The sequence below is a fragment of the Stegostoma tigrinum genome, chromosome 9, assembly GCF_030684315.1.
Source record: "Stegostoma tigrinum isolate sSteTig4 chromosome 9, sSteTig4.hap1, whole genome shotgun sequence".
NCBI lineage: Eukaryota > Metazoa > Chordata > Chondrichthyes > Orectolobiformes > Stegostomatidae > Stegostoma > Stegostoma tigrinum.
In genome coordinates this window covers 11,145,280-11,168,487 of record NC_081362.1, presented here as the reverse complement: position 1 = coordinate 11,168,487, position 23,208 = coordinate 11,145,280, and the positions used below count along the sequence as shown (strand labels likewise).

General features: G+C 43.5%; 1 protein-coding gene across 2 annotated transcripts in view; it reads right to left on the bottom strand.

The window, feature by feature from the left end:
* The window catches only part of napbb (N-ethylmaleimide-sensitive factor attachment protein, beta b), a 32,880-nt gene extending 12,012 nt beyond the window's left edge, over positions 1 to 20,868 (bottom strand). The window contains exons 1-2 of one of the 2 annotated variants that reach the window (XM_048536586.2): positions 20,542 to 20,868; positions 12,385 to 12,464 (exon numbers count right to left, since the gene is read on the bottom strand). In XM_048536586.2, the coding sequence (XP_048392543.1) occupies positions 12,385 to 12,464; positions 20,542 to 20,639 (178 nt within the window). In that variant the 5' untranslated portion in view covers positions 20,640 to 20,868. Of the gene's footprint in view, positions 1 to 12,384; positions 12,465 to 19,780; positions 20,031 to 20,541 lie in introns of those variants that run through there. The other variant, XM_048536588.2, reaches the window with a different exon arrangement.
* Positions 20,869 to 23,208: the final 2,340 nt, after the last annotated feature.

Genomic DNA, 23,208 nt, shown 5'->3' with positions numbered 1-23,208 from the left:
TTCAATGGTCAAGGCATTGAGTATAAAAATTGGCAAATCATGTTGCAGCTGTAGAAAACTTCAGTTAGGCCACGTTTGGAGCATGGATTTCTGGTCACCACACTACAGGAATGACGTGGAGGCTTTGGACATGGAGCAAAAGATATCTACCAGGATATTTCCGAAGAAGGGACCTGACCCAAAAACGTCAACCCCATTTCTAAAGAAACGTCAACTTTCCTGCTCCTCTGATGCTGCTTGGCCTGCTGTGTTCATCCAGCTCCACACTGTATTGTCTCTGCCAGGATATTGTCTGGATTGGAGTGAATTATCTGTGAGGAAAGGTTGGACAAACTTGGATTGTGTTTGCTAAAGTGTTGGAAGCTGAGGGGTGACCTGATAGAAGTATATAAAATTACGAGAGGGCAGGTAGTTGGAGTCTTTTCCCCCCCAGAGTGGAAATGTCAAATACTTGGGGGCAGAGGTTTAAAGGAGATGTGAAAGGCAAGTTTTTTCTTTAAAAACAGAGGGTGGTAAGTGCCAGGAAAGCATTGCCAGGGGAAGTGGTAGAAGCAGTTGTGATAGCAACATTTGAGAATCATTTAGACAGACACAAGAACAGGCAGGGGATGGAGGGAATAAGACCAGATATAGATGGATGAGATTAGTTAACAGAATGGCATCACAGTCAGCACAGATATGATGGGCCAAAGGATCTGTTCCTGCGGCATAATGTTCTACATAATGTCTTCATGAGATATCCTCTGTCCAGATATGAATGTCTAGTTGAAACAGCTTAAAGAAGAACATCATGTGAAAATTTTAAGGGTTCACCCATGTGTCACAAGTGGTCATTTTGAATCTACAATGTCTACAAAATGCCCATAGAAATGCCTTGGCAATTTGAGTGTGCCGAATTATATTGCGTACTCCACGTTAGCAATCCTTCATTTAATATAATTTAATACCAGTTCATTGCTGTGTGTAATGAACAATTAATTATCATAATTATTCACTTATCTCAAAAAAGTTGTTCACCAAAGTTGTTCACAGGAATGCTTCTTGTTTGTATTTTGAAAGTTAAAAATCCTGAATCATAACTATAAGGACATGGCAGGTTGCTAACTTTTAGAACCTGTTGGTTTCTGTTTCATCAGAATAACAGCGATTTTATAATACCTTCACATGTCCTGAAGTACAACTAAATTTCTACTACAAGCACTTCCTGCCCTTAAATTGCTTATTTTTAACTCTTCTCTCATTTCTTTCTGTTTAAATCACCAAGCGACTACATAAATCAACTACGCTTTCACACGATTCAGCTTATTGAGGGTGGGGAGAGAGAGATATTGGGAACTGCAGATGCTGGAGAATCCGAGGTAACAAAGTGTGGAGCTGGATGAACACAGCAGGCCAAGCAGCATCTTAGGGCGGCACGGTGGCTTAGTGGTTAGCACTGCAGCCTCACAGCACCAGGAACCCGGGTTCGATTCCAGCCTCGGGCGACTGTCTGTGTGGAGTTTGCACTTTCTCCCCGTGTCTGCGTGGGATTCCTCTGGGTTTCCTCCCACAGTCCGAAGATGGGATGTTTCAAGGGGCGGTGTGGACTTGTTGCGCCAAAAGGGCCTGTTTACATACTTTAGGGAATCTAATCTAATCTTAGGAGCACAAAGGCTGATATTTCAGGCCTAGACCCTTCATCAGAAAAACAGTTTCACTATATTAAGCAGTGATGTCCTTGTTAGTTACTGCCACTTCCCAGGATAATAGGTCAAAATAAAATTGTAACGCTCTTGTGGCACAGTGGTAGTGACCCGACCTCTGGATCAGACGGTCTAGTTCATATTCCTGCTGTCCCAGGCAAGTGATTTAACATTTCTGAACAGGTTGATTAAAAACCCAGTCCAAGATCACGGTGCAGTAGGACTCCCGTGCCAGAGTTTGTCCGCTGTAACTGCTTTTCTTTTCTTTCTCCTCTCTTTTTTAAAATTACTCACCTTGTCCTGAGCTCAGACAACACCAGCGGCGGTGGGAGCCCAGGGCACGGACCACAAGCAGGCCCAGCGTCAAGGAGAATGGGCCTAGCCTGGGCCTCAAGTAAGCTCCTACTCATTTTTCCAAAACAAGCACGGGTCCCGGGATTGGCAGCAGCTACATTGCTGCTCGGCCTGCCTCTGCCAATGATGGCACCTGACGTTTGGCAACTCACAGGTTGGTTGGGTCCAGCACCAACAAAATGGTAGCAGAAGGGCATCACAGCGACATCCATGAGGTGGGCCCAGCGGTGAGGACATTGGTTGGTCTGGCACAGGAGGCAAAGGAGTCAGCCCAGTGTCAAAGACAGCGCCTGGTGCAGACAGTGGAAAAGCAGGGATGGTAGCTCAGGCGTCATGGTGTGATGCACTGGGTCAGGACTGATGGACCTTCTTTATGCTTTATCCTTTTCCCTCATTAAATTATTCAAACCAGCACCATTTTGGGAGATAAATGAAAGCTTTTCACCATGCTTTCTTTTATTCTTACTGTAAAATACACATGACAAAGACAAAATCAAAACCAAAACATCTGAAATGCAATAGTCAATCGGCCAGGGTTCCTACTGTTACTGATTAACATCAACACCACTAGAGATTCACATCTATCAAACCAGCTGAGGATTTCGATTACCCTTGCTCACACAGACAGACCGTGCTCACACATTAACTGTCCAAACTCACAAGGGAACAAGAAACAAAAGCATGAACTCTGAAGTGGAGTCATACCAGGCTCAAAAACTTAAACTTGTTTCCTCACACCACAGATGGTACTAGGCCTGCTAAATTTCACCATCATAGGGAATGGTTTTGTTTCAGTGATCTTAGAGAAGGATTGGTGTCCTGCTAATAGCACCCTTGAAACCAAGCCAATATTTTTAGGTGAAAAGGAGAAGAAAATAGTGTGAAAAATTCGCAGTGAAAGGAGTAAAGGAAGAAAGCAAGTGTGACAATAAGTGTGATTACATGCTGTCCTCTCAGGGAGTGGTCAACGATAGAAAACCATACATACTTAATAACCAACCCAGTACCTCCCTCACTCACTCACTGGAGTTTAGAAGGGAGACCTTACAAAAACCTATAAAGAACTCTAACAGGACTAGACAGATTAGATGAAAGATGGATGTGCCCAATGGTGTGGGAGTCCAGGACCAGGGTTTATTGGTTAAGGATAAAGGGTGAACAGTAAACATTTTATGACTACGATAAGGCGAGACTTCATCCAGTGAGTGGTGAGCCTGTGGAATTCACTACCACAAAGTGGTTGAGGCCAAAGCATTTTGTGTTATCATGAAGGAGGTAAATCAAACTCTTGTGGCTAAAGGGATCAAGGAATACAGGGATAAGAGCAAGATTAGGTTACTGAACTCAACGACCAGCCACATTCATATTGACTGCTGGAGCAGGCTCGAGGTGTTGAATGGCATACACCTATCTTCGCCTTCTACATGACCACGGACTAAAGCTGCCTCCATCGTTAATAATATTTCAACAAGTTTGAAATCTTGGAAACCCTGACACATCCCAATTAATTTTGGCCCATCCTTGAAAATGTTGCTGAGGATACCTCAGCACAAAATGAACTGAACAGACCCTCGCTAAATGTTGGTGGCATCGCCATTTCCCATTTTCAAAGACTCTATTACATTTTAAACTATCCTCAATCCCTTAAGCACAGCGAAGACCATTTTCAAAAAGATACATGTTACAAACAATATTGCTCAAAGGCACACACTATGACAAAGACTGGAGAGAAGGAATTAAATCTTAATTACTCCTTGCCTTATCAGATCTTCAAAAGATAAACCAGACTTTAAACAACGAGTGACTGGCACAAAATACAGCTAGATAGAGTATAAATTGAAGTCCATATTTACAGGTAATATTACTGATCGATAAGGCATTGTGCTAGAGATTACATGAGAAAGTGAGCAAGAGTGCCCCAAGAGAGAAATGACTGTGAAGTTCATTAGCAACTGCAAAGAGATACAGTCACCAAATAGAGCAAATGAAAAAAATAGATTCAAATCCAGAGAAGGTTAAGGAGAGACCCAATAGCACCACTCAAAATCATTAGGGGTCTTCTTGAGCAAGTTGGAAGAATGTGCTTCCTCTGCTAAGTGTGTTGGTAACCACAAGTTGTAGATCTAAAGTGCAGTGGAAGTCAATTGTATTGCAGATGGTGAAGGTCAAAAGTATGGGATGTTATGGTTGGACTGCTTTAATTTATTTTTTAAAATGCCTCTATTCTCAAATTTTCATTAGCAAAATTAAGGTTAAAATAAAGGTTTACCTTTAAGCAATGAGACTTCCCCAGACTGTCAGCGATTTTAGTTGAGGAAGGGTCACTCAACCCGAAATGTTAATTTTCATTTCTCTCCACAGATGCTGCTAGACCTGGTGAGTTTTTCCAGCAATTTCTGTTTTTGTTTGTGAAGGGAATTCCGTGATTAACTGAACCACAACGTAAGGGACTCCGCTTATAATTGACAATAAAAAAACTACAGAGAAATTAAAAAGTTTTCCCCTACACTCACACAAAGGTATTTCATGAAAGGATGGTGGGATCAGATCCCAGTTCAGTTTATGAAAGGGCAGTTGGACAATGCACTACTAGAGGACTTGCTTGCACGACGATGCATAAGAAAATTTAGGATGTGGGATGAAATTGGACAACTCTTTCAAAGAACTGGTACCAGTACAGTACAAGGACCAAGGGGCATCATTCTACACTGCAACTTCTGATCCATTACCAAAATTCCATTACGCTAATATATCAAAATGGGAGGAAACCAACTGATAATGTAATAAATTGCAAAACTCAACAGTACACACTATCCTTTTGATCTTAGAATAGCAGAATATGACAGTAATAATAATAATATGTAATCTGCAGCAATCCTAGATTTTGTACAAAACTTGATTTCAGACTTATAGCAATTGAATCAGAAATATGCAGAGGAAATGAGGATAAAAGTTTGGGAAAACAGTAGCAATAAGAAAACACAATGAAAGACTTCCAAAATAAATTTGTTTAGATTTTGCAACTGGAAAGACAAAAGACAGATGAAATGGAGCATTGTGAAATACAACACATTTAAAATAAGAAGAAAAATTTTAATCACAAGTACACAGCAAATTGACCCAGGAAAAGATAAGAGGAATCTGGGAGTAATGGTTGGCATGTCACTCTCAATGCGTACACCACTTACTAAGATGCTTAGTTAATATTATGTTAATTTTACAATGAAGTTGAAGATTGTAGAAGTAGAAGGCACTGTTGGAGTAGGTACTTGGAGCACATATGAAGTTAGGCTTGTGGAACGCAGTGTTAGTTACAGGGGCCAGACTTTTGCAGTGTTGTACTCTCTCAATCCATTTAGTACACATTTATTTACATGAAAGATTGGTAACTAGTTCCCTGTTTCTTGGCTATCAGAGATTTAACAGTGTAAAATCAGAAATCTAGATTAGAGACTTTAAGAAATCATGCTCAGAATCAAAACTTTATGGCTCAGATGACAATTATAAACATTATATTCAGCTGTGGGCCACAACATATAGATATGCCTTTAAAATTTATTCCTGAGACCGGAGCGTATCCAGCAAGGCCAATATTTATTAACTAATGCTAATTGTCCTTCATCAGGCTGTGCCAAGCTGTCACCCTCAACCACTAAGGTCAATGTGGCATAGGTACAGCCACAGTGATGTTAGGAAGGGAATAAAAGGTTGTGAGCCATTGACGGTGATGGAATGGCGGTGGGGTCAGTTCCAGATCAAGGTGATAGGTGGATTGGAGAGGAGCCTGCAGGTGATGGTGTTCCTCCTTTGTGCTGGCAATCAGTGGCAAGATTTCTTCCTCTGACTCCCATCAACCTCTGCTTTGCCAGGGCTCACTGATGCCCCACTTGGTCAAATGGTACCTTCATGCGAAGAGCAACCATTCTCACCTCACCTCCTTTATATAAATGTTGTAAAGGTTTGCTTTTTAATAAGTGAAACAGATAATGGAGTGGAAAGAGCAAAGAGTAGGGAAACTTTAAGGCTTGCAGTCTAGAAGGAAGATAACTTAGAAAGGGGATTTTGTGGCTGTGGGAAAGGGTCATAAAAGTATATAAAATATTAAAAAAAGATATTGATATGGTGAATCCAGATTACTACTACAAAGTTAAATTTGCAAGTAGAACAGAATGGCATAAATGGGAATTGATGAGAATCCAATTTATGTCAGGAAAAACCTCGATATTTAATTAGTCCTAAATCCTTGAGATTAGTGACATTAGCAGATGCTCAAAATCAAAACTGAATACTGAGAAGTACTCAGGGTCATGAGATGAATGTCAATAGCCCAAATTAAACTGTTCTTTCTCATTTCCGTGCTCGTCTCAGTTCTGAAGCAGCAACACATCAGATTCAAAATGATTTCTGAAGAAGGGTCCAGACCCGAAACTGCAGCTTTCCTGCTCCTCTGGTGCTGCTTAGCCTGCTATGTTCATCCAGCTCTATGCCTTGGTATCTCAGATTTAAAACGTGAACTCTGTTTCTCTCCCCACAGATGCCGTCAGACCTGCTGAGTTTCTCCAGCACATTCTGTTTTTATCCTTGCCCCTGATTTTTCTGCAAAGGGATGGGGTTCTGCATAACAATGTTCAAAACACACTGTACTGTAACCAAATGTAATCAATGTCTCAAACAAAGGTTATCTACAATCCAGTTTATTACAACACTGGGTATCTCAACATTGACCATTAATGCGGTTGCAATGGTAGGCCCAAGACACCTCACTGTGGTTCTGATTCATTTTGATGCGTAACAAAAACAAAATATGGCTAGATAGGACATTGGTTGGGTCACTTTTAGAATACTGCATTCAATTCTGGTCTCCCTCCCTGTTAAACTTGACAGGGTTCAGAAAAGATTTACAAGGATGTTGCCAGGACTGGAAGATTTGAGCTATAGGAAGAGGTTGAATAGACTGGGGCTATTTTCCCTGGAGCATCAGAGGCTGAGGGGTGACCTTATAGAGGCTTATAAATCATGGGGGGCATGGATAAGGTGAATAACTAAGATTTTTTTCCCAGGGGTAGGGGAGTCCAAAACTAGAGGGCATAGTTTTAAGGTGAGAGGGGAAAGATTTAAAAAGGGACCTGAACGTTAGCCTTTTCATGCAAAGGGTGGTGTGCGTATGGAATGAGCTGCCACAGAAAGTGGTGGAGACTGGTACAATTACAACGTTTAGAAGTCATCTGGATGGGTTTATGAATAGTAAGGGTTTAGAGGGATATGAAACAAATGCTGGCAAACCGTGCTACATTGATTTAGGATATCTCATCAGCATGAACAAGTTGGACCAAAGGGTATGTTTCCATGCTAGACATCTCTACAACTTAACCTTTTGGCACCAGACAGTCAAAGTTTTTGAAGATACATCAAATTTTATACATTGGTATGAAATGTATTAGGCAAAATGAACCAGAATCTATTAGAACCTATTTAAAACTTGGCCCCTTTTTGTTTTATTTTCAAAAAAACAGAGACCCATCTAATCATGTAATTGATCTAATAGTTGAGAGAGCTGATCACAATAACACTCAGGGTTGAGACTCCTGCAAGCACAGGTTTCAGAACCCACATTTGCAAGCGCCTCTGAGTAGATAAAGTCGGCGAATGTGCTGGGAAAAATTAAATTTTAAAACACTGCTTTCTAAAAACCAGCAGCACAATCTTGAACACCCGCACATTGCAAGAGCAGGAATGGAGAGCTGTACTAGAAATCTTTCTGCCATTTTAGGTGCATGTTTCAGCGCAAGAAACTCTAGTCTGAATAAAATCCAAATCAATTTCAGCAGAGTTTGACACAGTGTCACGCCTCAGTGGGGCACTAGAAGTCACTACTCATGGAGTCATCACAAAGTTAAGAATGTTGTGCAAGAGACCCCAATTTACCTGCTGGTTAAACTCAAGATAACAAAAAACACAGACCAGGTTCCTATAGTGAACAAGAGCTGCTTAACAGGAGAGGCTATTTTCACTGGGGCTGAGGATTTTATGGGGTGATCCTATAGAGTAATAGAGGTTTATAAAATCATGAGGGGTATACATAAGGTGCAAGGCAGGTGTCTTTTCCCTTCAGTGGGGGATTTCAAGACTAGGGAGCATATTTTTTAAGGTGAGAGGAGAAAGATTTAAATAAGACATGTGGGGCATTTTTTATAAAGAAGTGATTCATGTGTGGAATGAACTTCCAGAGGAAGTGATAAATGCAAGTACAGTTACATTTAGGTAAGTATATGAACAAGAAAAGTTTGGAGGGATATGGGATTATGTTCGACATGGACTGGTTGGACAGAAGGGTCTATTTCTGTGCTGTATGACTATGACTCTAATATTTACTATAGATAAAGAGATTCTGACTACAGATAAAACTATGAACTGTCAATATGTAACTCGACTAGTTTAAGACTCTATCCTTCCCTACATACATATTCAGACAGATATAGATATACCCAAAAAAAAACTGGTGAAAAAGATGGAGGAGAAAGAAATATGGAGATAGGTGGATGCAGGTAGGAGGTTATTGTGGGAAGGTGGAGTGGAACCAGGGGTTTGTAGTGGGGGAAAGAGGCTGACTGAGCTCTCTTTGGAGAAGAGGAAAACTCCTGCTCTCATCATTTACACCCACAAGCTGGTCCTCTGTCCAAGAACCAATCAGATAGTTCTCATCATGCCTTTGGCATTCACAATTGGTCACAACTCAGCAAACCAATCAGCAACCTGTTGCTGGCTGAATCTTACTGGATACACTGCCTTGTCATTGGCCCATTCACAAACAGCCTTGAACACTGCAACACTGTAAACACGACTTAGAATTAACTTCAACGGCAATTTTTTTTTCAACAGGGCAGTGATTCCTCTATCAGTTCCTTGGTATTAACAGTCCTTATTCTAACTCAGCCCAGAATACAGAAAAGAAAGATAATTTGGTTTTCACAATGTGCTTACGCTAAAGAAAGCAACTCATGTCCATTTACTTGAGAGGTGACACTGGACTAATCTGATCAACCTCTCTCATTTCACATTTGTGTGCAACAGATGGATCATTGCAGGGCTATGTAGAGATATCAGAAAGAGGAGATATCTCCAGATAAAAGTAAATCTACTCAGTCCAAAAAGGAGAAAGGAACAACATTTAGAACTAACATTCCTCATTAATGACTTTTGTCAGCAGTTCTGCCAAAAGTTCAACAATCTGAAATGTTACTGTTTTTCTCTTTTTAAGATTAGATTCCCTTCAGTGTGGAAACAGGCCCTTCGGCCCAACAAGTCCACACTGCCTCTTGGAGCATCCCATCCACACCCATCGCCCACAATTTCCGCAAACCTGCTGAATACTTCCCACATTTTCCAATTTTATTTCAAATCTTGAAGCATCCCCAATATTTAGAGTTTAGCCTCTCCGTGGGGCAGCACGGTGGCTCAGTGGTTAGCACTGCAGCCTCACAGCACCAGGGACTCAGGTTCAGACTGTCTGTGTGGAGTTTGCACACTCTCCCTGTCTCTGCATGAGTTCCCTCTGGGTGCCCCGGTTTCCTCCCACAGTCCAATGATGTGCAGGTTAGGTAGATTGGCCATGCTAAATTGCCCATAGTGTTCAGGGATGTGCAGGCTAACTGGGGTACCCATGGAAAGTGTGGGGGTACAGTGATAGGGTGGGGGGGGGGGCAGGGAGAGAACGGGTCTGGGTGGGATGCTCTTGGGAGGGTTAGCGTAGACTCAGTGGGCTGAATGGCCTGCTTCCACACTGTAGGGATTCTTTGAATTTATTTGGGTGGAGGAAGGAAGCAAAATTCAAATAACAAGAACAGTTAAGAAAATTAAATGCTGAAGCTAAATGGAGAAACCCATGTTTGTTTTTCAACATCGCACACTATCACATTACACGGTAATCCATCGGAATTGCAAACTGTATTTCAAGTTAAAAGTTGAGCTGTTAGCTCCAGTATTAAATAAAATGGCAAAAATCTGTCACTTGGGTTGTGGATGAGGTTGTTGGCTTGCTCGCCAAACTGGCTTGTTTCTGTTCAGATGTTTTGTCACTATGCTGGATGACATCATTAGTGAAGCCTCCAATGAAGTGATGTTATTCTACTCTATTTGGAATTTATACTGTCCAGTCAAACACAGACACACAAGGGGATTCCTAGAAACATGGTTCTCCACCCATACATCAAATCATATAGAATTAGACCCTATTATATAAACCTAACAGATCAAAACCAGAAATGACACTACTCAGTATCGCAGACCTGGCAGTATAAATTCCAAGTACAGTAAAATAACATTGTTTCTTCGGAGGCTCCACTGATGATGTTACCTAGCATAGTGACAAAACATCTGAACAAAAACAAGCCAGCTCAGCGAGCAAGTCAACAAACCTCATGTCAGCTTGAGCGCATGTAGGTACAAACATAACACCTATAAATTCACAAGCTGGAAGGTACAATATTAAAGATAAATCGAGATGGAGTAGCAATTATTTTCAATAAGATAAATCTTACAAATAGATTATGCAAATTAGTGTTAAAATCCAAGAGGCAATTTTGAGCTTCAAGTCGAGTTTCACTTCCTCTCTGCCGGCAAGTGGCAGATGATTATATTTTACAATCGCATTTTTACGGAAAGTCTCAGTCATTGCCTGTGTTTTAGCTTAATTTATACAATATGACATTCCACACACTAAGGCTACTTAATATTATTCCCAAGAATGCAAATTCTTGGCTGATTTCCAACATGATGGACTGGGTTTACATGTAGTCAGAGCTGGTCAAAACACCTCTAAGCACAATAAGCTGACATTTAAAAGGGAAGACATATTTGAATAATTAACACTGCTAGTTAAAATCTGAATTGCCTTTCAAACTCTCAAAACAGTTCACCGTTTCATTGCTGTGTGATTACTGCAAACGTCACAGTTAATCCTCTAATCTCCTTTCATCTATTTGGTGGTTTATTTCACATCCTTCCAACTGCAGATTTATTTTTCTGCTGAACTCCTAGGTAATCTGTGTACTTTATAAATCTGCTCTTCCACCTATTTAGAAGATCCTAAGTGCCGTGCATGCTTGTTTGATGTTAAATTTACCTTGCAAATGGATGATGTTTGTAAGAGAGGTTGTTTACAGATATATCATTTAAAAGAATATTTAAAGCTCTTTCCTTTCATGCTTCGAAATCAATATTACTTATAGAAATAAGCAACTAGCAAACAGAAATGAAATCTGTGACGTGCATTCTAATTTGTGAAATTGGCAAGCAGTACCAGAAATATCATATCCAGGCAGCACAATGACACTGGCTCGATTCCACTCTCGGGCAACTCTCTGTGTGGAGTTTTCACATTCTCCGTGTCTGCGTGGGCTTCCTCTGGGTGTTTCAAGCTACACCTTCTCAGTTTCTGCGCTCCGGTTTCCTGCCACACTCCAAAGATGTGCAGGTTAGGTGGACTGCCCAAGTTAAGTTGCCCCACAGTGTCCAGGGATGTGCAGGCTAGGTGGATTAATGCAGGATTATGGGCATAGAGTAGTGGTTCGTATTTGGGCTGGATGTTCTTTGGAAGGTCTTGGTGGGCTGAATGGCTTGTTTCTATACTGTATGGATCAGCGGCCACACATTCAAAAACAGTCACTATACCTGAAACATTAACTCTGCTTTCTCTCTACATATGCTGCCAGACCTGCTGAGTTTTCCCAGCAATTTCTGTTTCTGGTTCTGGTTCCCAGCATCCCTCAACAGTCACACATGCTTGACTGCAACATCATTTACTTTTGACAGGAAGCCAGTGGTACAGTGAGATAAACCAGAGTCAGTCTGTCACTGCAGCAGATGTGGAGGAAGACAGCAAAGTACACATCCCCTTGTCACATACACAAACACGTCGCCCAAAATGTGCAAACTGTGGAGAATTTTCATTCCAGATAATCAAACCTTGCCCCTGTCTTACACCAGATCTATCAATTACAGCTGCACTACAAAATGCTAAGGGCTAATGTTAGTGGAGGCAAAATGTGGATCATAAAGATTTCTCCAACGATTATTTGACAAGACTGTAGAAATACGGTGAAGCCTCAGAAATGGAATGGAGGCACCGATTTTAAATGCAACTTCACCAATGGTAACTTCAACTATGAATTATGAGGCCCTTACAGTTCAACCCTTCTTAACAGGTAAAAATCCCATTCCCTTCGAACATCATATGCTGACCCTAGTTGTTTAAGCATGATTATCACATTTGCTTTTAACATTTTTAATAGCAACATTGAGAAAGCAATCACCCAATAAACAGTAATCCAGATTTAAACATGTAACTCACCACTCCAGTTTTTAGCCATCTTGAACATGTTTGCAGCTCTGGCAAACATTTCACACGCCTCTTCTACTCTTGCATTTCCTCTGTTAAGAAATAGAAGGTTAAAAGATATAATGCACGACAAAGCATTTATTATCCTGTTCAACTTTCTCACCTGAGGTGTTTAGTCTTGCCCCCAGAATTACCAAATTTCGGCCCAGTCAGTGTTGGAGATGCATTTGTATGGCATACCAAACATGAGCTGTAGCAGACCAGTCAGCACCACAGCTGTTGCTTGATTCAATAAGATCACGGCTGGTCTGTTTGCGTTTCAAATTCCGCACTCCCATCTGCTCCTAATAACCTTTGATTGTGTCCTAACAAGAATCGAACAAACCTGTCTTAAAATATTCAGTGATAATTGGAACTGCAGATGCTGGAGAATCCAAGATAACAAAGTGTGGAGCTGGATGAACACAGCAGGCCAAGCAGCATCTCAGGAGCACAAAAGCTGACGTTTCGGGCCTAGACCCTTCATCAGAGAGGGGGATGGGGAGAGGGAACTGGAATAAATACGGAGAGGGGAGGCGGACTGAAGATGGATAGAGGAAAGAAGATAGGTGGAGAGGAGAGTATAGGTGGGGAGGTAGGGAGGGGATAGGTCAGTCCAGGGAAGACGGACAAGTCAAGGAGGTGGGATGAGGTTAGTAGGTAGGAGATGGAGGTGCGGATTGCAAGAGAGTTGCAGTGGGAGAGAGATTCCCTGAGGTTGGTCCGGAGGGAGGATGGTAACTTCTTCAGGTTAGGCATCCCTGGAAGAGGCTTCGCAGTGAGGTAAAAATTGTATCAGAGATAATGGGAACTGCAGATGCTGGAGATTCCAAGATAACAAAGTGTACAGCTGGATGAACACAGCAGGCCAAGCAGCATCTCGGGAGCACAAAAGCTGATGTTCATCCACTTCACCAACACCTTCCACCCCAACCTCAAGTTCACCTGGGACATCTCCAACACATCCCTCACCTTCCTGGACCTCTCAGTCTTCATCTCAGGCAACCAGCTAGTTACTGATGCCCATTTGAAGCCCACCGACTCCACAGCTACCTAGAATACACCTCCTCCCACCCACCCTCCTGCAAAAATTCCATCCCCTATTCCCAATTCTTCCGCCTCTGCCCCCACGATGAGGCATTCCACTCCCGCACATCCCAGATGTCCAAGTTCTTCAAGGATCGCAACTTTCCGCCTGCAGTGGTCGAGAACGCCCTTGACCGCGTCTCCAGCATTTCCCGCAACACATCCCTCACACCCTGCCCCCGCCACAACAAAGAGGATCCCCCTCGTTCTCACACACCACCCCACCAACCTCCGGATACAATGCATCATCCTCCAACACTTCCGCCATCTACAATCCGACCCCACCACCCAAGACATTTTTCCATCCCCACCCTTGCTGCTTTCCGGAGAGACCACTCTCTCCGTGACTCCCTTGTCCGCTCCACACTCCCCTCCAACCCCACCACAACCGGCACCTTCCCCTGCAACCGCAGGAAGTGCTACACTTGCCCCCACACCGCCATCCCAGGCCCCAAGATGACTTTCCATATTAAGCAGAGGTTCACCTGCACATCCGCCAATGTGGTATACTGTATCCATTGTAGCCGGTGTGGCTTCCTCTATATTGGGGAAACCAAGCGGACGCTTGGGGACCGCTTTTCAGAACACCTTCGCTCGGTTCGCAACAAACAACTGCACCTCCCAGTCATGAACCATTTTAACTCCCCCTCCCATTCTTCAGATGACATGTCCATCCTGGGCCTCCTGCAGTACCACAATGATGCCACCCGAAGGTTGCAGGAACAGCAACTCATATTCCTCTTGGGAATCCTGATGCCCAATGGTATCAATGTGGGCCTCACATGCTTCAAAATCTTCCCTCCCCCGATTGCATCCCAAAACCAGCCCATCCTGTCTCTGCCTCCCTAACCTGTTCTTCCTCTCACACATCCCTTCCTCCCATCTCAAGCCACACCTCCATCTCCTACCTCCTAACCTCATCCCACCTCCTTGACCTGTCTGTCTTCCCTGGACTGACCTATCCCCTCCCTACCTCCCCACCTATACTCTCCTCTCCACCTATCTTCTTTTCTCTCCATCTTCGGTCCGCCTCCCCCTCTCTCCCTATTTATTCCAGAACCCTCTCCCCATCCCCCTCGCTGATGAAGGGTCTCAGCCAAAAACGTCAACTTTTTTGCTCCAGAGATGCTGCTTGGCCTGCTGTGTTCATCCAGCTCCACACTTTGTTATCTTAAAATATTCAGAGACCTCCACCTCCACTATTTGAGGCAGAGAGTTCCAAAGTTCTTCACACCTCTTGTTCTAAATCGGGTGACCTCTGACTTTAAAACAAATTACACTTTCCAGTTTTAGTCTTCCTGTTACAGAAAGGATTTTATTAAGCTGGAGAGGGTTCAGAAGAGATTTACCAGGATTTTACTGGGTATGGACAGTTTGAGTTATAGGGGGTGGATGGATAGACTGGGACTTTTTTCACTGGACCATAGGAGATGGAGGGCTTACCTTATAATGGTTTATAAAATCTTGAGGGGTACAGATAGAGTGAGTGAGGAAATAGTATCTAGGGTGGGGACTTTCAAGACTAGGGGGCTTATTTTTAAGTTGAGAAGCAAAAAATTTAAAGAGGACGTAAGGGGCAATTTTTAAAAAAAGACAGAGTGGTTCGTATGTGGATTGAACTTCCAGAGGAAGCGGTAGATGTGGATACAATTACGATGCTTAAAAGACATTTAGACAAGTACATAAATAAGAAATGTTTGGAGCGGTATAGGCAAAGCGCAGGCAGGTGAGGCTAGTTTAGTTCGGGATTATGGTCGGCATGGACTGGCTAGACCGAAGGGTCTGTTTCCAAGCTGTATAACTATGACTCTGTAGTTCATGACTCACCTGCAAGTGGAAACGTCCCTACACATCCACCCTTTTGAGGTCATTTTGAAACTTACACACTTCAATCAGCAAATCACCCCTCCCTCTTTTAAACTCCAGTGGCTAAAATCCTAGAAGGTTCAATCTTCCCTCATTTCCATCTCCTCCGAACTGCCTCTAATGTAATTACAGCCTTCCATGAATAATAAGACCAAAACTGCACACACTGACGTGATCTCACTGATGCCCTGTATAAGTAAAATATTACATCCTTACTTTTATTTTTCAATTCCTCTCATAATAAAGAATAGCATGCCATTAACCATTTTTATAACTTGCTGTACCCACATAGTACCTTTGCAGGACGATCCAATTAGAGACAAACACAACTAAGTGTGTTTCCCAGTGTCACTGCACCTTAGCTTACTTCTATCAATCCCACATGACCAATGAAAATAGCTACATTTGATCTAACTGCAATCACTATTGCATTGAAGTGTGAATGGGAACTCTTCAATGTTCAACACTGTGTGCTCCCCAAAAGATGATCAGCAAACTTGTCTTTGTTTTCGTCAACCATTTCTACAGTGCTACTCGATAGGTGTCAATGTTTACTGATATATGCCTGAAGAATAAAGCCCAAGCAAAGTCAGGGTTGAGATTTTATACATAAATAAAGCGCGCTTCAAGACTCAAGTGATAGAGGCGTTAGTGGTCCCTGTTTAATTGGTATATTATTATTGGTACCTCAAGGCTATGCAGGTACTGTATAGATTAGAGACAGGGTGTTCAAACTGCAGCTCACAAAATTCAGGAATGTCATTACTCTCTGTACTTACAGTTCTTTATCATTAACTTAACCTATTCAAATTTCAGGCGTTTAGGGACTTAAATTTACACCAAGATGGAATCAGAAGATCAAGGCATTTTTTTTAAAAAAATGTTAAGTGTTTATGGTAAATGTAAGTGAATGGAAACACAGATTTGAATTTTGCACGTGACAGTAAGGTTTCACAATATTGAGCGGTCTATGAAAACAATAAGCTTGGGCACTCCCAGAATCAAAAGGAACAGTTTACTTTTTCTAGGCTCGACACAGTTCGGGAAAGATATATAGTTTCCTCGCAGAGGGAGCACAATGAATGTTCACTGGATCAATTCCTAGGCTGAAAGGGTTGTTGTATATGAGCGGTCAGTCGAACTGGCCTGCACCGTCTGGAGTTTGGTGGGCTGAGATTTGATTCAGAAAGATAGAGTGGGGGGGAAGAGAGAGAGAGAGGGGGGGAGGGGGGAGAGAGAGAGAGATAGAGGGGGGGAGGGGGGAGAGAGAGAGAGATAGAGGGGGGGAGGGGGGAGAGAGAGAGAGATAGAGGGGGGGAGAGAGAGAGAGATAGAGGGGGGGAGAGAGAGAGAGATAGAGGGGGGGAGAGAGAGAGAGATAGAGGGGGGGAGAGAGAGAGAGATAGAGGGGGGGAGAGAGAGAGAGATAGAGGGGGGGAGAGAGAGAGAGATAGAGGGGGGGAGAGAGAGAGAGATAGAGGGGGGGAGAGAGAGAGAGATAGAGGGGGGGAGAGAGAGAGAGATAGAGGGGGGGAGAGAGAGAGAGATAGAGGGGGGGAGAGAGAGAGAGATAGAGGGGGGGAGAGAAAGAGAGATAGAGGGGGGGAGAGAAAGAGAGATAGAGGGGGGGAGAGAAAGAGAGATAGAGGGGGGGAGAGAAAGAGAGATAGAGGGGGGGAGAGAAAGAGAGATAGAGGGGGGGAGAGAAAGAGAGATAGAGGGGGGGAGAGAAAGAGAGATAGAGGGGGGGAGAGAAAGAGAGATAGAGGGGGGGAGAGAAAGAGAGATAGAGGGGGGGAGAGAAAGAGAGATAGAGGGGGGGAGAGAAAGAGAGATAGAGGGGGGGAGAGAAAGAGAGATAGAGGGGGGGAGAGAAAGAGAGATAGAGGGGGGGAGAGAAAGAGAGATAGAGGGGGGGAGAGAAAGAGAGATAGAGGGGGGGAGAGAAAGAGAGATAGAGGGGGGGAGAGAAAGAGAGATAGAGGGGGGGAGAGAAAGAGAGATAGAGGGGGGGAGAGAAAGAGAGATAGAGGGGGGGAGAGAAAGAGAGATAGAGGGGGGGAGAGAAAGAGAGATAGAGGGGGGGAGAGAAAGAGAGATAGAGGGGGGGAGAGAAAGAGAGATAGAGGGGGGGAGAGAAAGAGAGATAGAGGGGGGGAGAGAAAGAGAGATAGAGGGGGGGAGAGAAAGAGAGATAGAGGGGGGGAGAGAAAGAGAGATAGAGGGGGGGAGAGAAAGAGAGATAGAGGGGGGGAGAGAAAGAGAGATAGAGGGGGGGAGAGAAAGAGAGATAGAGGGGGGGAGAGAAAGAGAGATAGAGGGGGGGAGAGAAAGAGAGATAGAGGGGGGGAGAGAAAGAGAGATAGAGGGGGGGAGAGAAAGAGAGATAGAGGGGGGGAGAGAAAGAGAGATAGAGGGGGGGAGAGAAAGAGAGATAGAGGGGGGGAGAGAAAGAGAGATAGAGGGGGGGAGAGAAAGAGAGATAGAGGGGGGGAGAGAAAGAGAGATAGAGGGGGGGAGAGAAAGAGAGATAGAGGGGGGGAGAGAAAGAGAGATAGAGGGGGGGAGAGAAAGAGAGATAGAGGGGGGGAGAGAAAGAGAGATAGAGGGGGGGAGAGAAAGAGAGATAGAGGGGGGGAGAGAAAGAGAGATAGAGGGGGGGAGAGAAAGAGAGATAGAGGGGGGGAGAGAAAGAGAGATAGAGGGGGGGAGAGAAAGAGAGATAGAGGGGGGGAGAGAAAGAGAGATAGAGGGGGGGAGAGAAAGAGAGATAGAGGGGGGGAGAGAAAGAGAGATAGAGGGGGGGAGAGAAAGAGAGATAGAGGGGGGGAGAGAAAGAGAGATAGAGGGGGGGAGAGAAAGAGAGATAGAGGGGGGGGAGAGAAAGAGAGATAGAGGGGGGGGAGAGAAAGAGAGAGAGGGGAGAAAGAGAGATGGGGGGGTGGAGAGAGAGATAGCGAGAGAGATCGCGCGAAATAGAGAGAGCGAGAGAGAGCGCGAGGGGAAAGAAAGAGAGAGAGAGGAGAAAGAGTGAGCGAGAGCGAGCGATCAACAGTGAAGATGCTGAGACCCCATTTCCTATTCTGGAGAGTTCAGGAGTAAGGGCCACAGTGTCAGTTGGAGAATGATGGAGGTAGCTAGTTACAATTGAGATGGCAACATTAATCTCTTAAATTCTCTGCCTCAGAGGGTTCTGGATGCTCATTCATTGCATTGAAGGCTAAGTTTCATAGATATTCGTTCAATGGAAATCAGGGGATAAGCGAAAGGATAAAAAAAAGTGAACTTAAGGTCAAACAATAGCCAACTAGTTACTGAACAGAAGAGCAGGTTTGAAGGGCTCTTATACCCCACTCCTGCCTGTGTTATGTTCCATATGAGAAAATAACCATTATAAATGACAAAGTTAGTAAAATCAGCACTTTTTTTAATTTTAGCAAAATACTATCAGTTCATTAAAATCAAATGTATAGACTAACATCTTGTAATAGTAAAAATTTTGAAAGTGTGGTTAAAAGAAATAATAAATCTTGGCAAAGAGATTTATATAGAGAATTTAGCCAGTGCTGCCAATGTCTCACATCACTTTATACAATAGCTCTTTGCTATTACATAATCAACCTTTTAGTTTCAATGCTATTTTAAATTTTGAAAATCATGTACTTGCAAGAAAATGTTGTGTTGCTCACATTTAGAACCAAAAACAATGTGGTGTAATATGTCTAAATGACCTCCAGGAATTTCCCATTATCTGAGTAAGTAAATCCAACAAGTAGCTGGAACTTACAATCATGAAAGTCTAAAGTTCAGAACTTGGTCTTTGTTTGAGTTCATGATATCTGCTGAGCCAAATGTGGCAGCACTAAAATTAGGTTAAAGGGGGAAAATGGTTTATCAGTGTAGCTGCTGCTAATCATTGTCCAGTGTACCCACAATTCCTATCTCACTGGAGTGTGTGTTTGGGGTGGTGGATGCGTGTAGCTATTTGGTGAATACAGCATTGGGATAGGCTGTGATGGCCACTCAGGTCAAATAGCAGGTTGGTGCTCATCTACATAGTTCACATAAACAATGACCACTTCAATGATTCAAGGGGACATTACTGCAAGGAAGCGGAGACAGACAAAACGGTTCTGAGGATGGGTCATTTGACCTGAAATGTTAACCCCCCGCTTTCTCTTCACAGGTGCTGCCAGACCTGCTGAGCTTTTCCAGCAATTTCTGACAGAAAATGGACTCTTTTAGCCAAATTTTCTTTAATGTCAAATAGGCTGTTAAGTGTTATGTTTCACATGTGTACACCCAATAGGAACAGTGTGGATAAATAACACTTCAGTAACACCATTTATTTTACCCTAATTTCCAAATAATATTATTGCATTCAAAATGTTGATATAACAGATTACATTTCAATTACCTGCCCTCAGTTGAAATAATGAGTCTTTATAGCAGTAAATTCATTTCCTTAAAACCATAACCACTTGGGAACTTTTCAGAGACTTTTATATGCGACCACTCCTGATCAGCATCCATACAACGTGCAAAATGAATCCCAAATCCAGGAGCGTACCGAGAGGCGACGGTGTAACGTTATGCAATGAAATCCCACACATAGTAACAGTTAGAGCCAGCACTGGAGACTGGACAGCTACCGTAACCTTGACGCATACATCTTCTGCAGCTCGCCTTTGTACCAATTTTGCAGACGGAATTAAATTATAATTCCCACCCACACCGCACCGTCCCCCGCCCCCAACACACACACAAAGGAGACGTTTAATTCCCAATGGATGATTATATAACTTCCCACGCGATACTGACACCGCAGATTGTCGAAAAGGAGAAATACCACCAATCCCCTCAAATCCCTTCGTTTCAAGCAAAACATGATCTGAAATTATCCCTCTCTCCTCCACTGGAGGTTAAAAAAAATGGCAGCTAGCAAGCACTGCAGTATTTCCAAAGTAGACTCCATCCGCGGAATGTTTCAAAATAGAGATGCAGTACATATGAAAAAAAAACTGGAATATTTGATAGAATTTTTATTTAAAAATGCATGACCAATGGACTTGACTTCGCAGTAGTCGGTATGTATTAACCCCAAGCCTGTCTGCTAGAAGGGCTATCCCACCTCCTGAAAAAAAACACGACTCAAAACTAAACTGATGCTGCTCTTACCCAAACAAACCTCCAAGAAAGGAATGCGATGATTTCACCTTCTTCTCTGCATCAGCCATCAGTTGCATGGCTTCTTTCTCTTTGCCAGAATTGTCCATGTTATTGATTTTGTTTTAATTTTGAGCCTCTGGATTTTTTTTTTCAATGCAATATGTAATTTATTGCTAATGCAGAGTCAAGCCTTCGTCGAGCTTTGCAGATGCTACAAGCTTTTTTTTCCTCTCTCTTCCCCCACTTAGCCTAGAGATAGAGAGCGCTCTTTAGCCCGCCTGCAACCCACTGACAAGCCAGTGCAGTGCTTGAGTCCTGGGCCTCATCAGCTGATCGAAGGCCGCGCCCCCTCCACTGGGGCCAGTCGGCACGCGAAGCATGCTGGTCATTGTAGTCCTCTTCCACCGCAGCCTCCAGTATTTCTGTCGACCGACCGGTGGAGCGATAACTACAAGTCCCAGAGGGCCGCCCTCACCCCGCCAGCCACCCTTCGCTCCAAGCACCCACGGGTTCGGGATTGTAGTCAGTTTGTGCAGCACAGGGGCAGATAGATGTTAAGATTACTGTTCCAGCCGGTAGCAACGTTTGAAAAATAATGGTTGCATTGTCCATAACCGTGGTTTCCCACTCATAGTGGTCAACAGGGACTGTCACCCATGCTTCCACCCTTCCTTCTTCCCAAAACTCACAACAGGATGAGTCGGTCCCCCTTGTCTTCCTCCCACCAGCCTCCGTATTTAAACGATCATTCTCTGCCATTTCAGACAACTCCAGCAGAACACTGACACCAAACACACGTTCCCCTCACTCCGCCTGTCTGCATTTCACGGGGATTGTTCCCTCCGGCACGCCCTAGTCCATTTATTGACCACTAACCCCAATCCGTCTTCCCATGTAACCATGGTGGTGAAGATGCAACAGCTGCCCATTCATTTCCTCCCTGCTTACCACTCAAGGGCATAAACAGTCTTTCTGATGAAGCTGCATTTCACCTGTACCACCTCCAATCTTGTGTATTGTATTCAGTACACCCAACGTGGGCTACTCTACATTGGAGAAATCAAACACAGACTGGGTGACCACTTTGCAGAACACCTCCAGTCTGTGCACAAGCATGACTCCTGATCTCCCCAAAGCCGGTCCTTTTAAAACAGCATCCTGCTTGCACACCCATATATCTGTCCTGGTTCCAGCAAATCACAGCACAAACCGGAGGAACAACATCTCATTTTCAGACTAGGCACTTTACAGCCTTCTGGACTAAATATTGAGTTCAACACCTTCAAATTGTGAACTGACTCCCATTTCTTCTCTTTCTTTTAGTTTTACTTGTTACATTCTCTGTCACCATGTCCTCTCGCCCCTCCTGGCATGCTATTGGGACTGCTTTCTTCTTCAAGTCTGGCAGTTAGATATACAACTGGTCTGCCATTCTCACATTCTGATCCCTAACTTTGAACTATCAAATCTTTTCTCCAACAGCACTCTACATCCATCACCACCACACACCCCCGCCCATAACAACTATAATATAAATGTTTTTCCCCTCTACACTTCATTTCAGCTCTGATGAAGAATCACCTGGACTGGAAACGTTAGCTTGCCCTATCTCCACGGATGCTGTTTGACCCACTGTGATCGCCAGCTTTTGCTGTTTTCAGAATAAAACTTGCATTGGATAAAATGCATTTTATTTTTATCCTTCCATACCTCGGGCCAAAACTAACCAGTGGGTTACCTTTGACTAGAAACTGAATTTGGACTAGGCATTGTCAATACTGTGTGTACAAGAGCAGATCAGAGACTGTGAATCGTTTGGTGAGAAATCCACCTCCTATCTTCCCAAAGCCATGTCCACCAAGACATAAGTCAGGAGTGTGATAGTATATTTTGACACAACTGGAGTAGGTTCAGGAAGCTGATCAAACTGTTCGAAAAGCTACGAAATTTCTCCATGAGATGTTTTCAGTTTTCTTGGCATGCAAGTTCAATAAGTGGAGAAAACTGTGGGAGATCTCCGTAGATTGTCTTCTGTGGATGAAAGTTTATGTTGCTGAAGAGTCTGGGGCAATATCTCATGCCCCACAAGGCAGTCATTACCTTGGCACAGAGCGAGTTTTACCTGGCTGGGAACATTTGATAACCAATCCAGAAGGGCAAGTTTGACACGTACTTGTCAACTCTTCAAGGATTTGGGCTGATTTGGTGAGAATCAAATGAACTACTTAACAAATTTGCCATTGTTGCGAAGTATTGCTTCAAAATGATCTTTAATGGAAAGGGTGTGATCACCCAGACACTGAACCCTGATTTTTATTGGTCAAATGTGTACAATTCCCAGCCATTCTAAAGTGTTGGGAAACGCAGTAATGGTTACTCCTAAATCAAGAATAAAGGCGGCATTGAAATTCTTCACTTTCAGAATTATTGACCGTAGTTCAGATCATTATCATAGGATCCCTACCATGTTGAAGCAGGCCATTGGGTCCATCAAGTCTTCAGACATCATCCCACCCAACCCCTGTAACCCTACATTTCCCATGACCAATCCCCCTAACCTGCACATCTTTGGACTGTGAAAAGAATCCCACGCAGACACAGGGAGAATGTGCAAACTCCACATAGACAGTCACCGAAGGGTGTAACCGAACCTGGGTCCCTAATGTTATGAGGCAG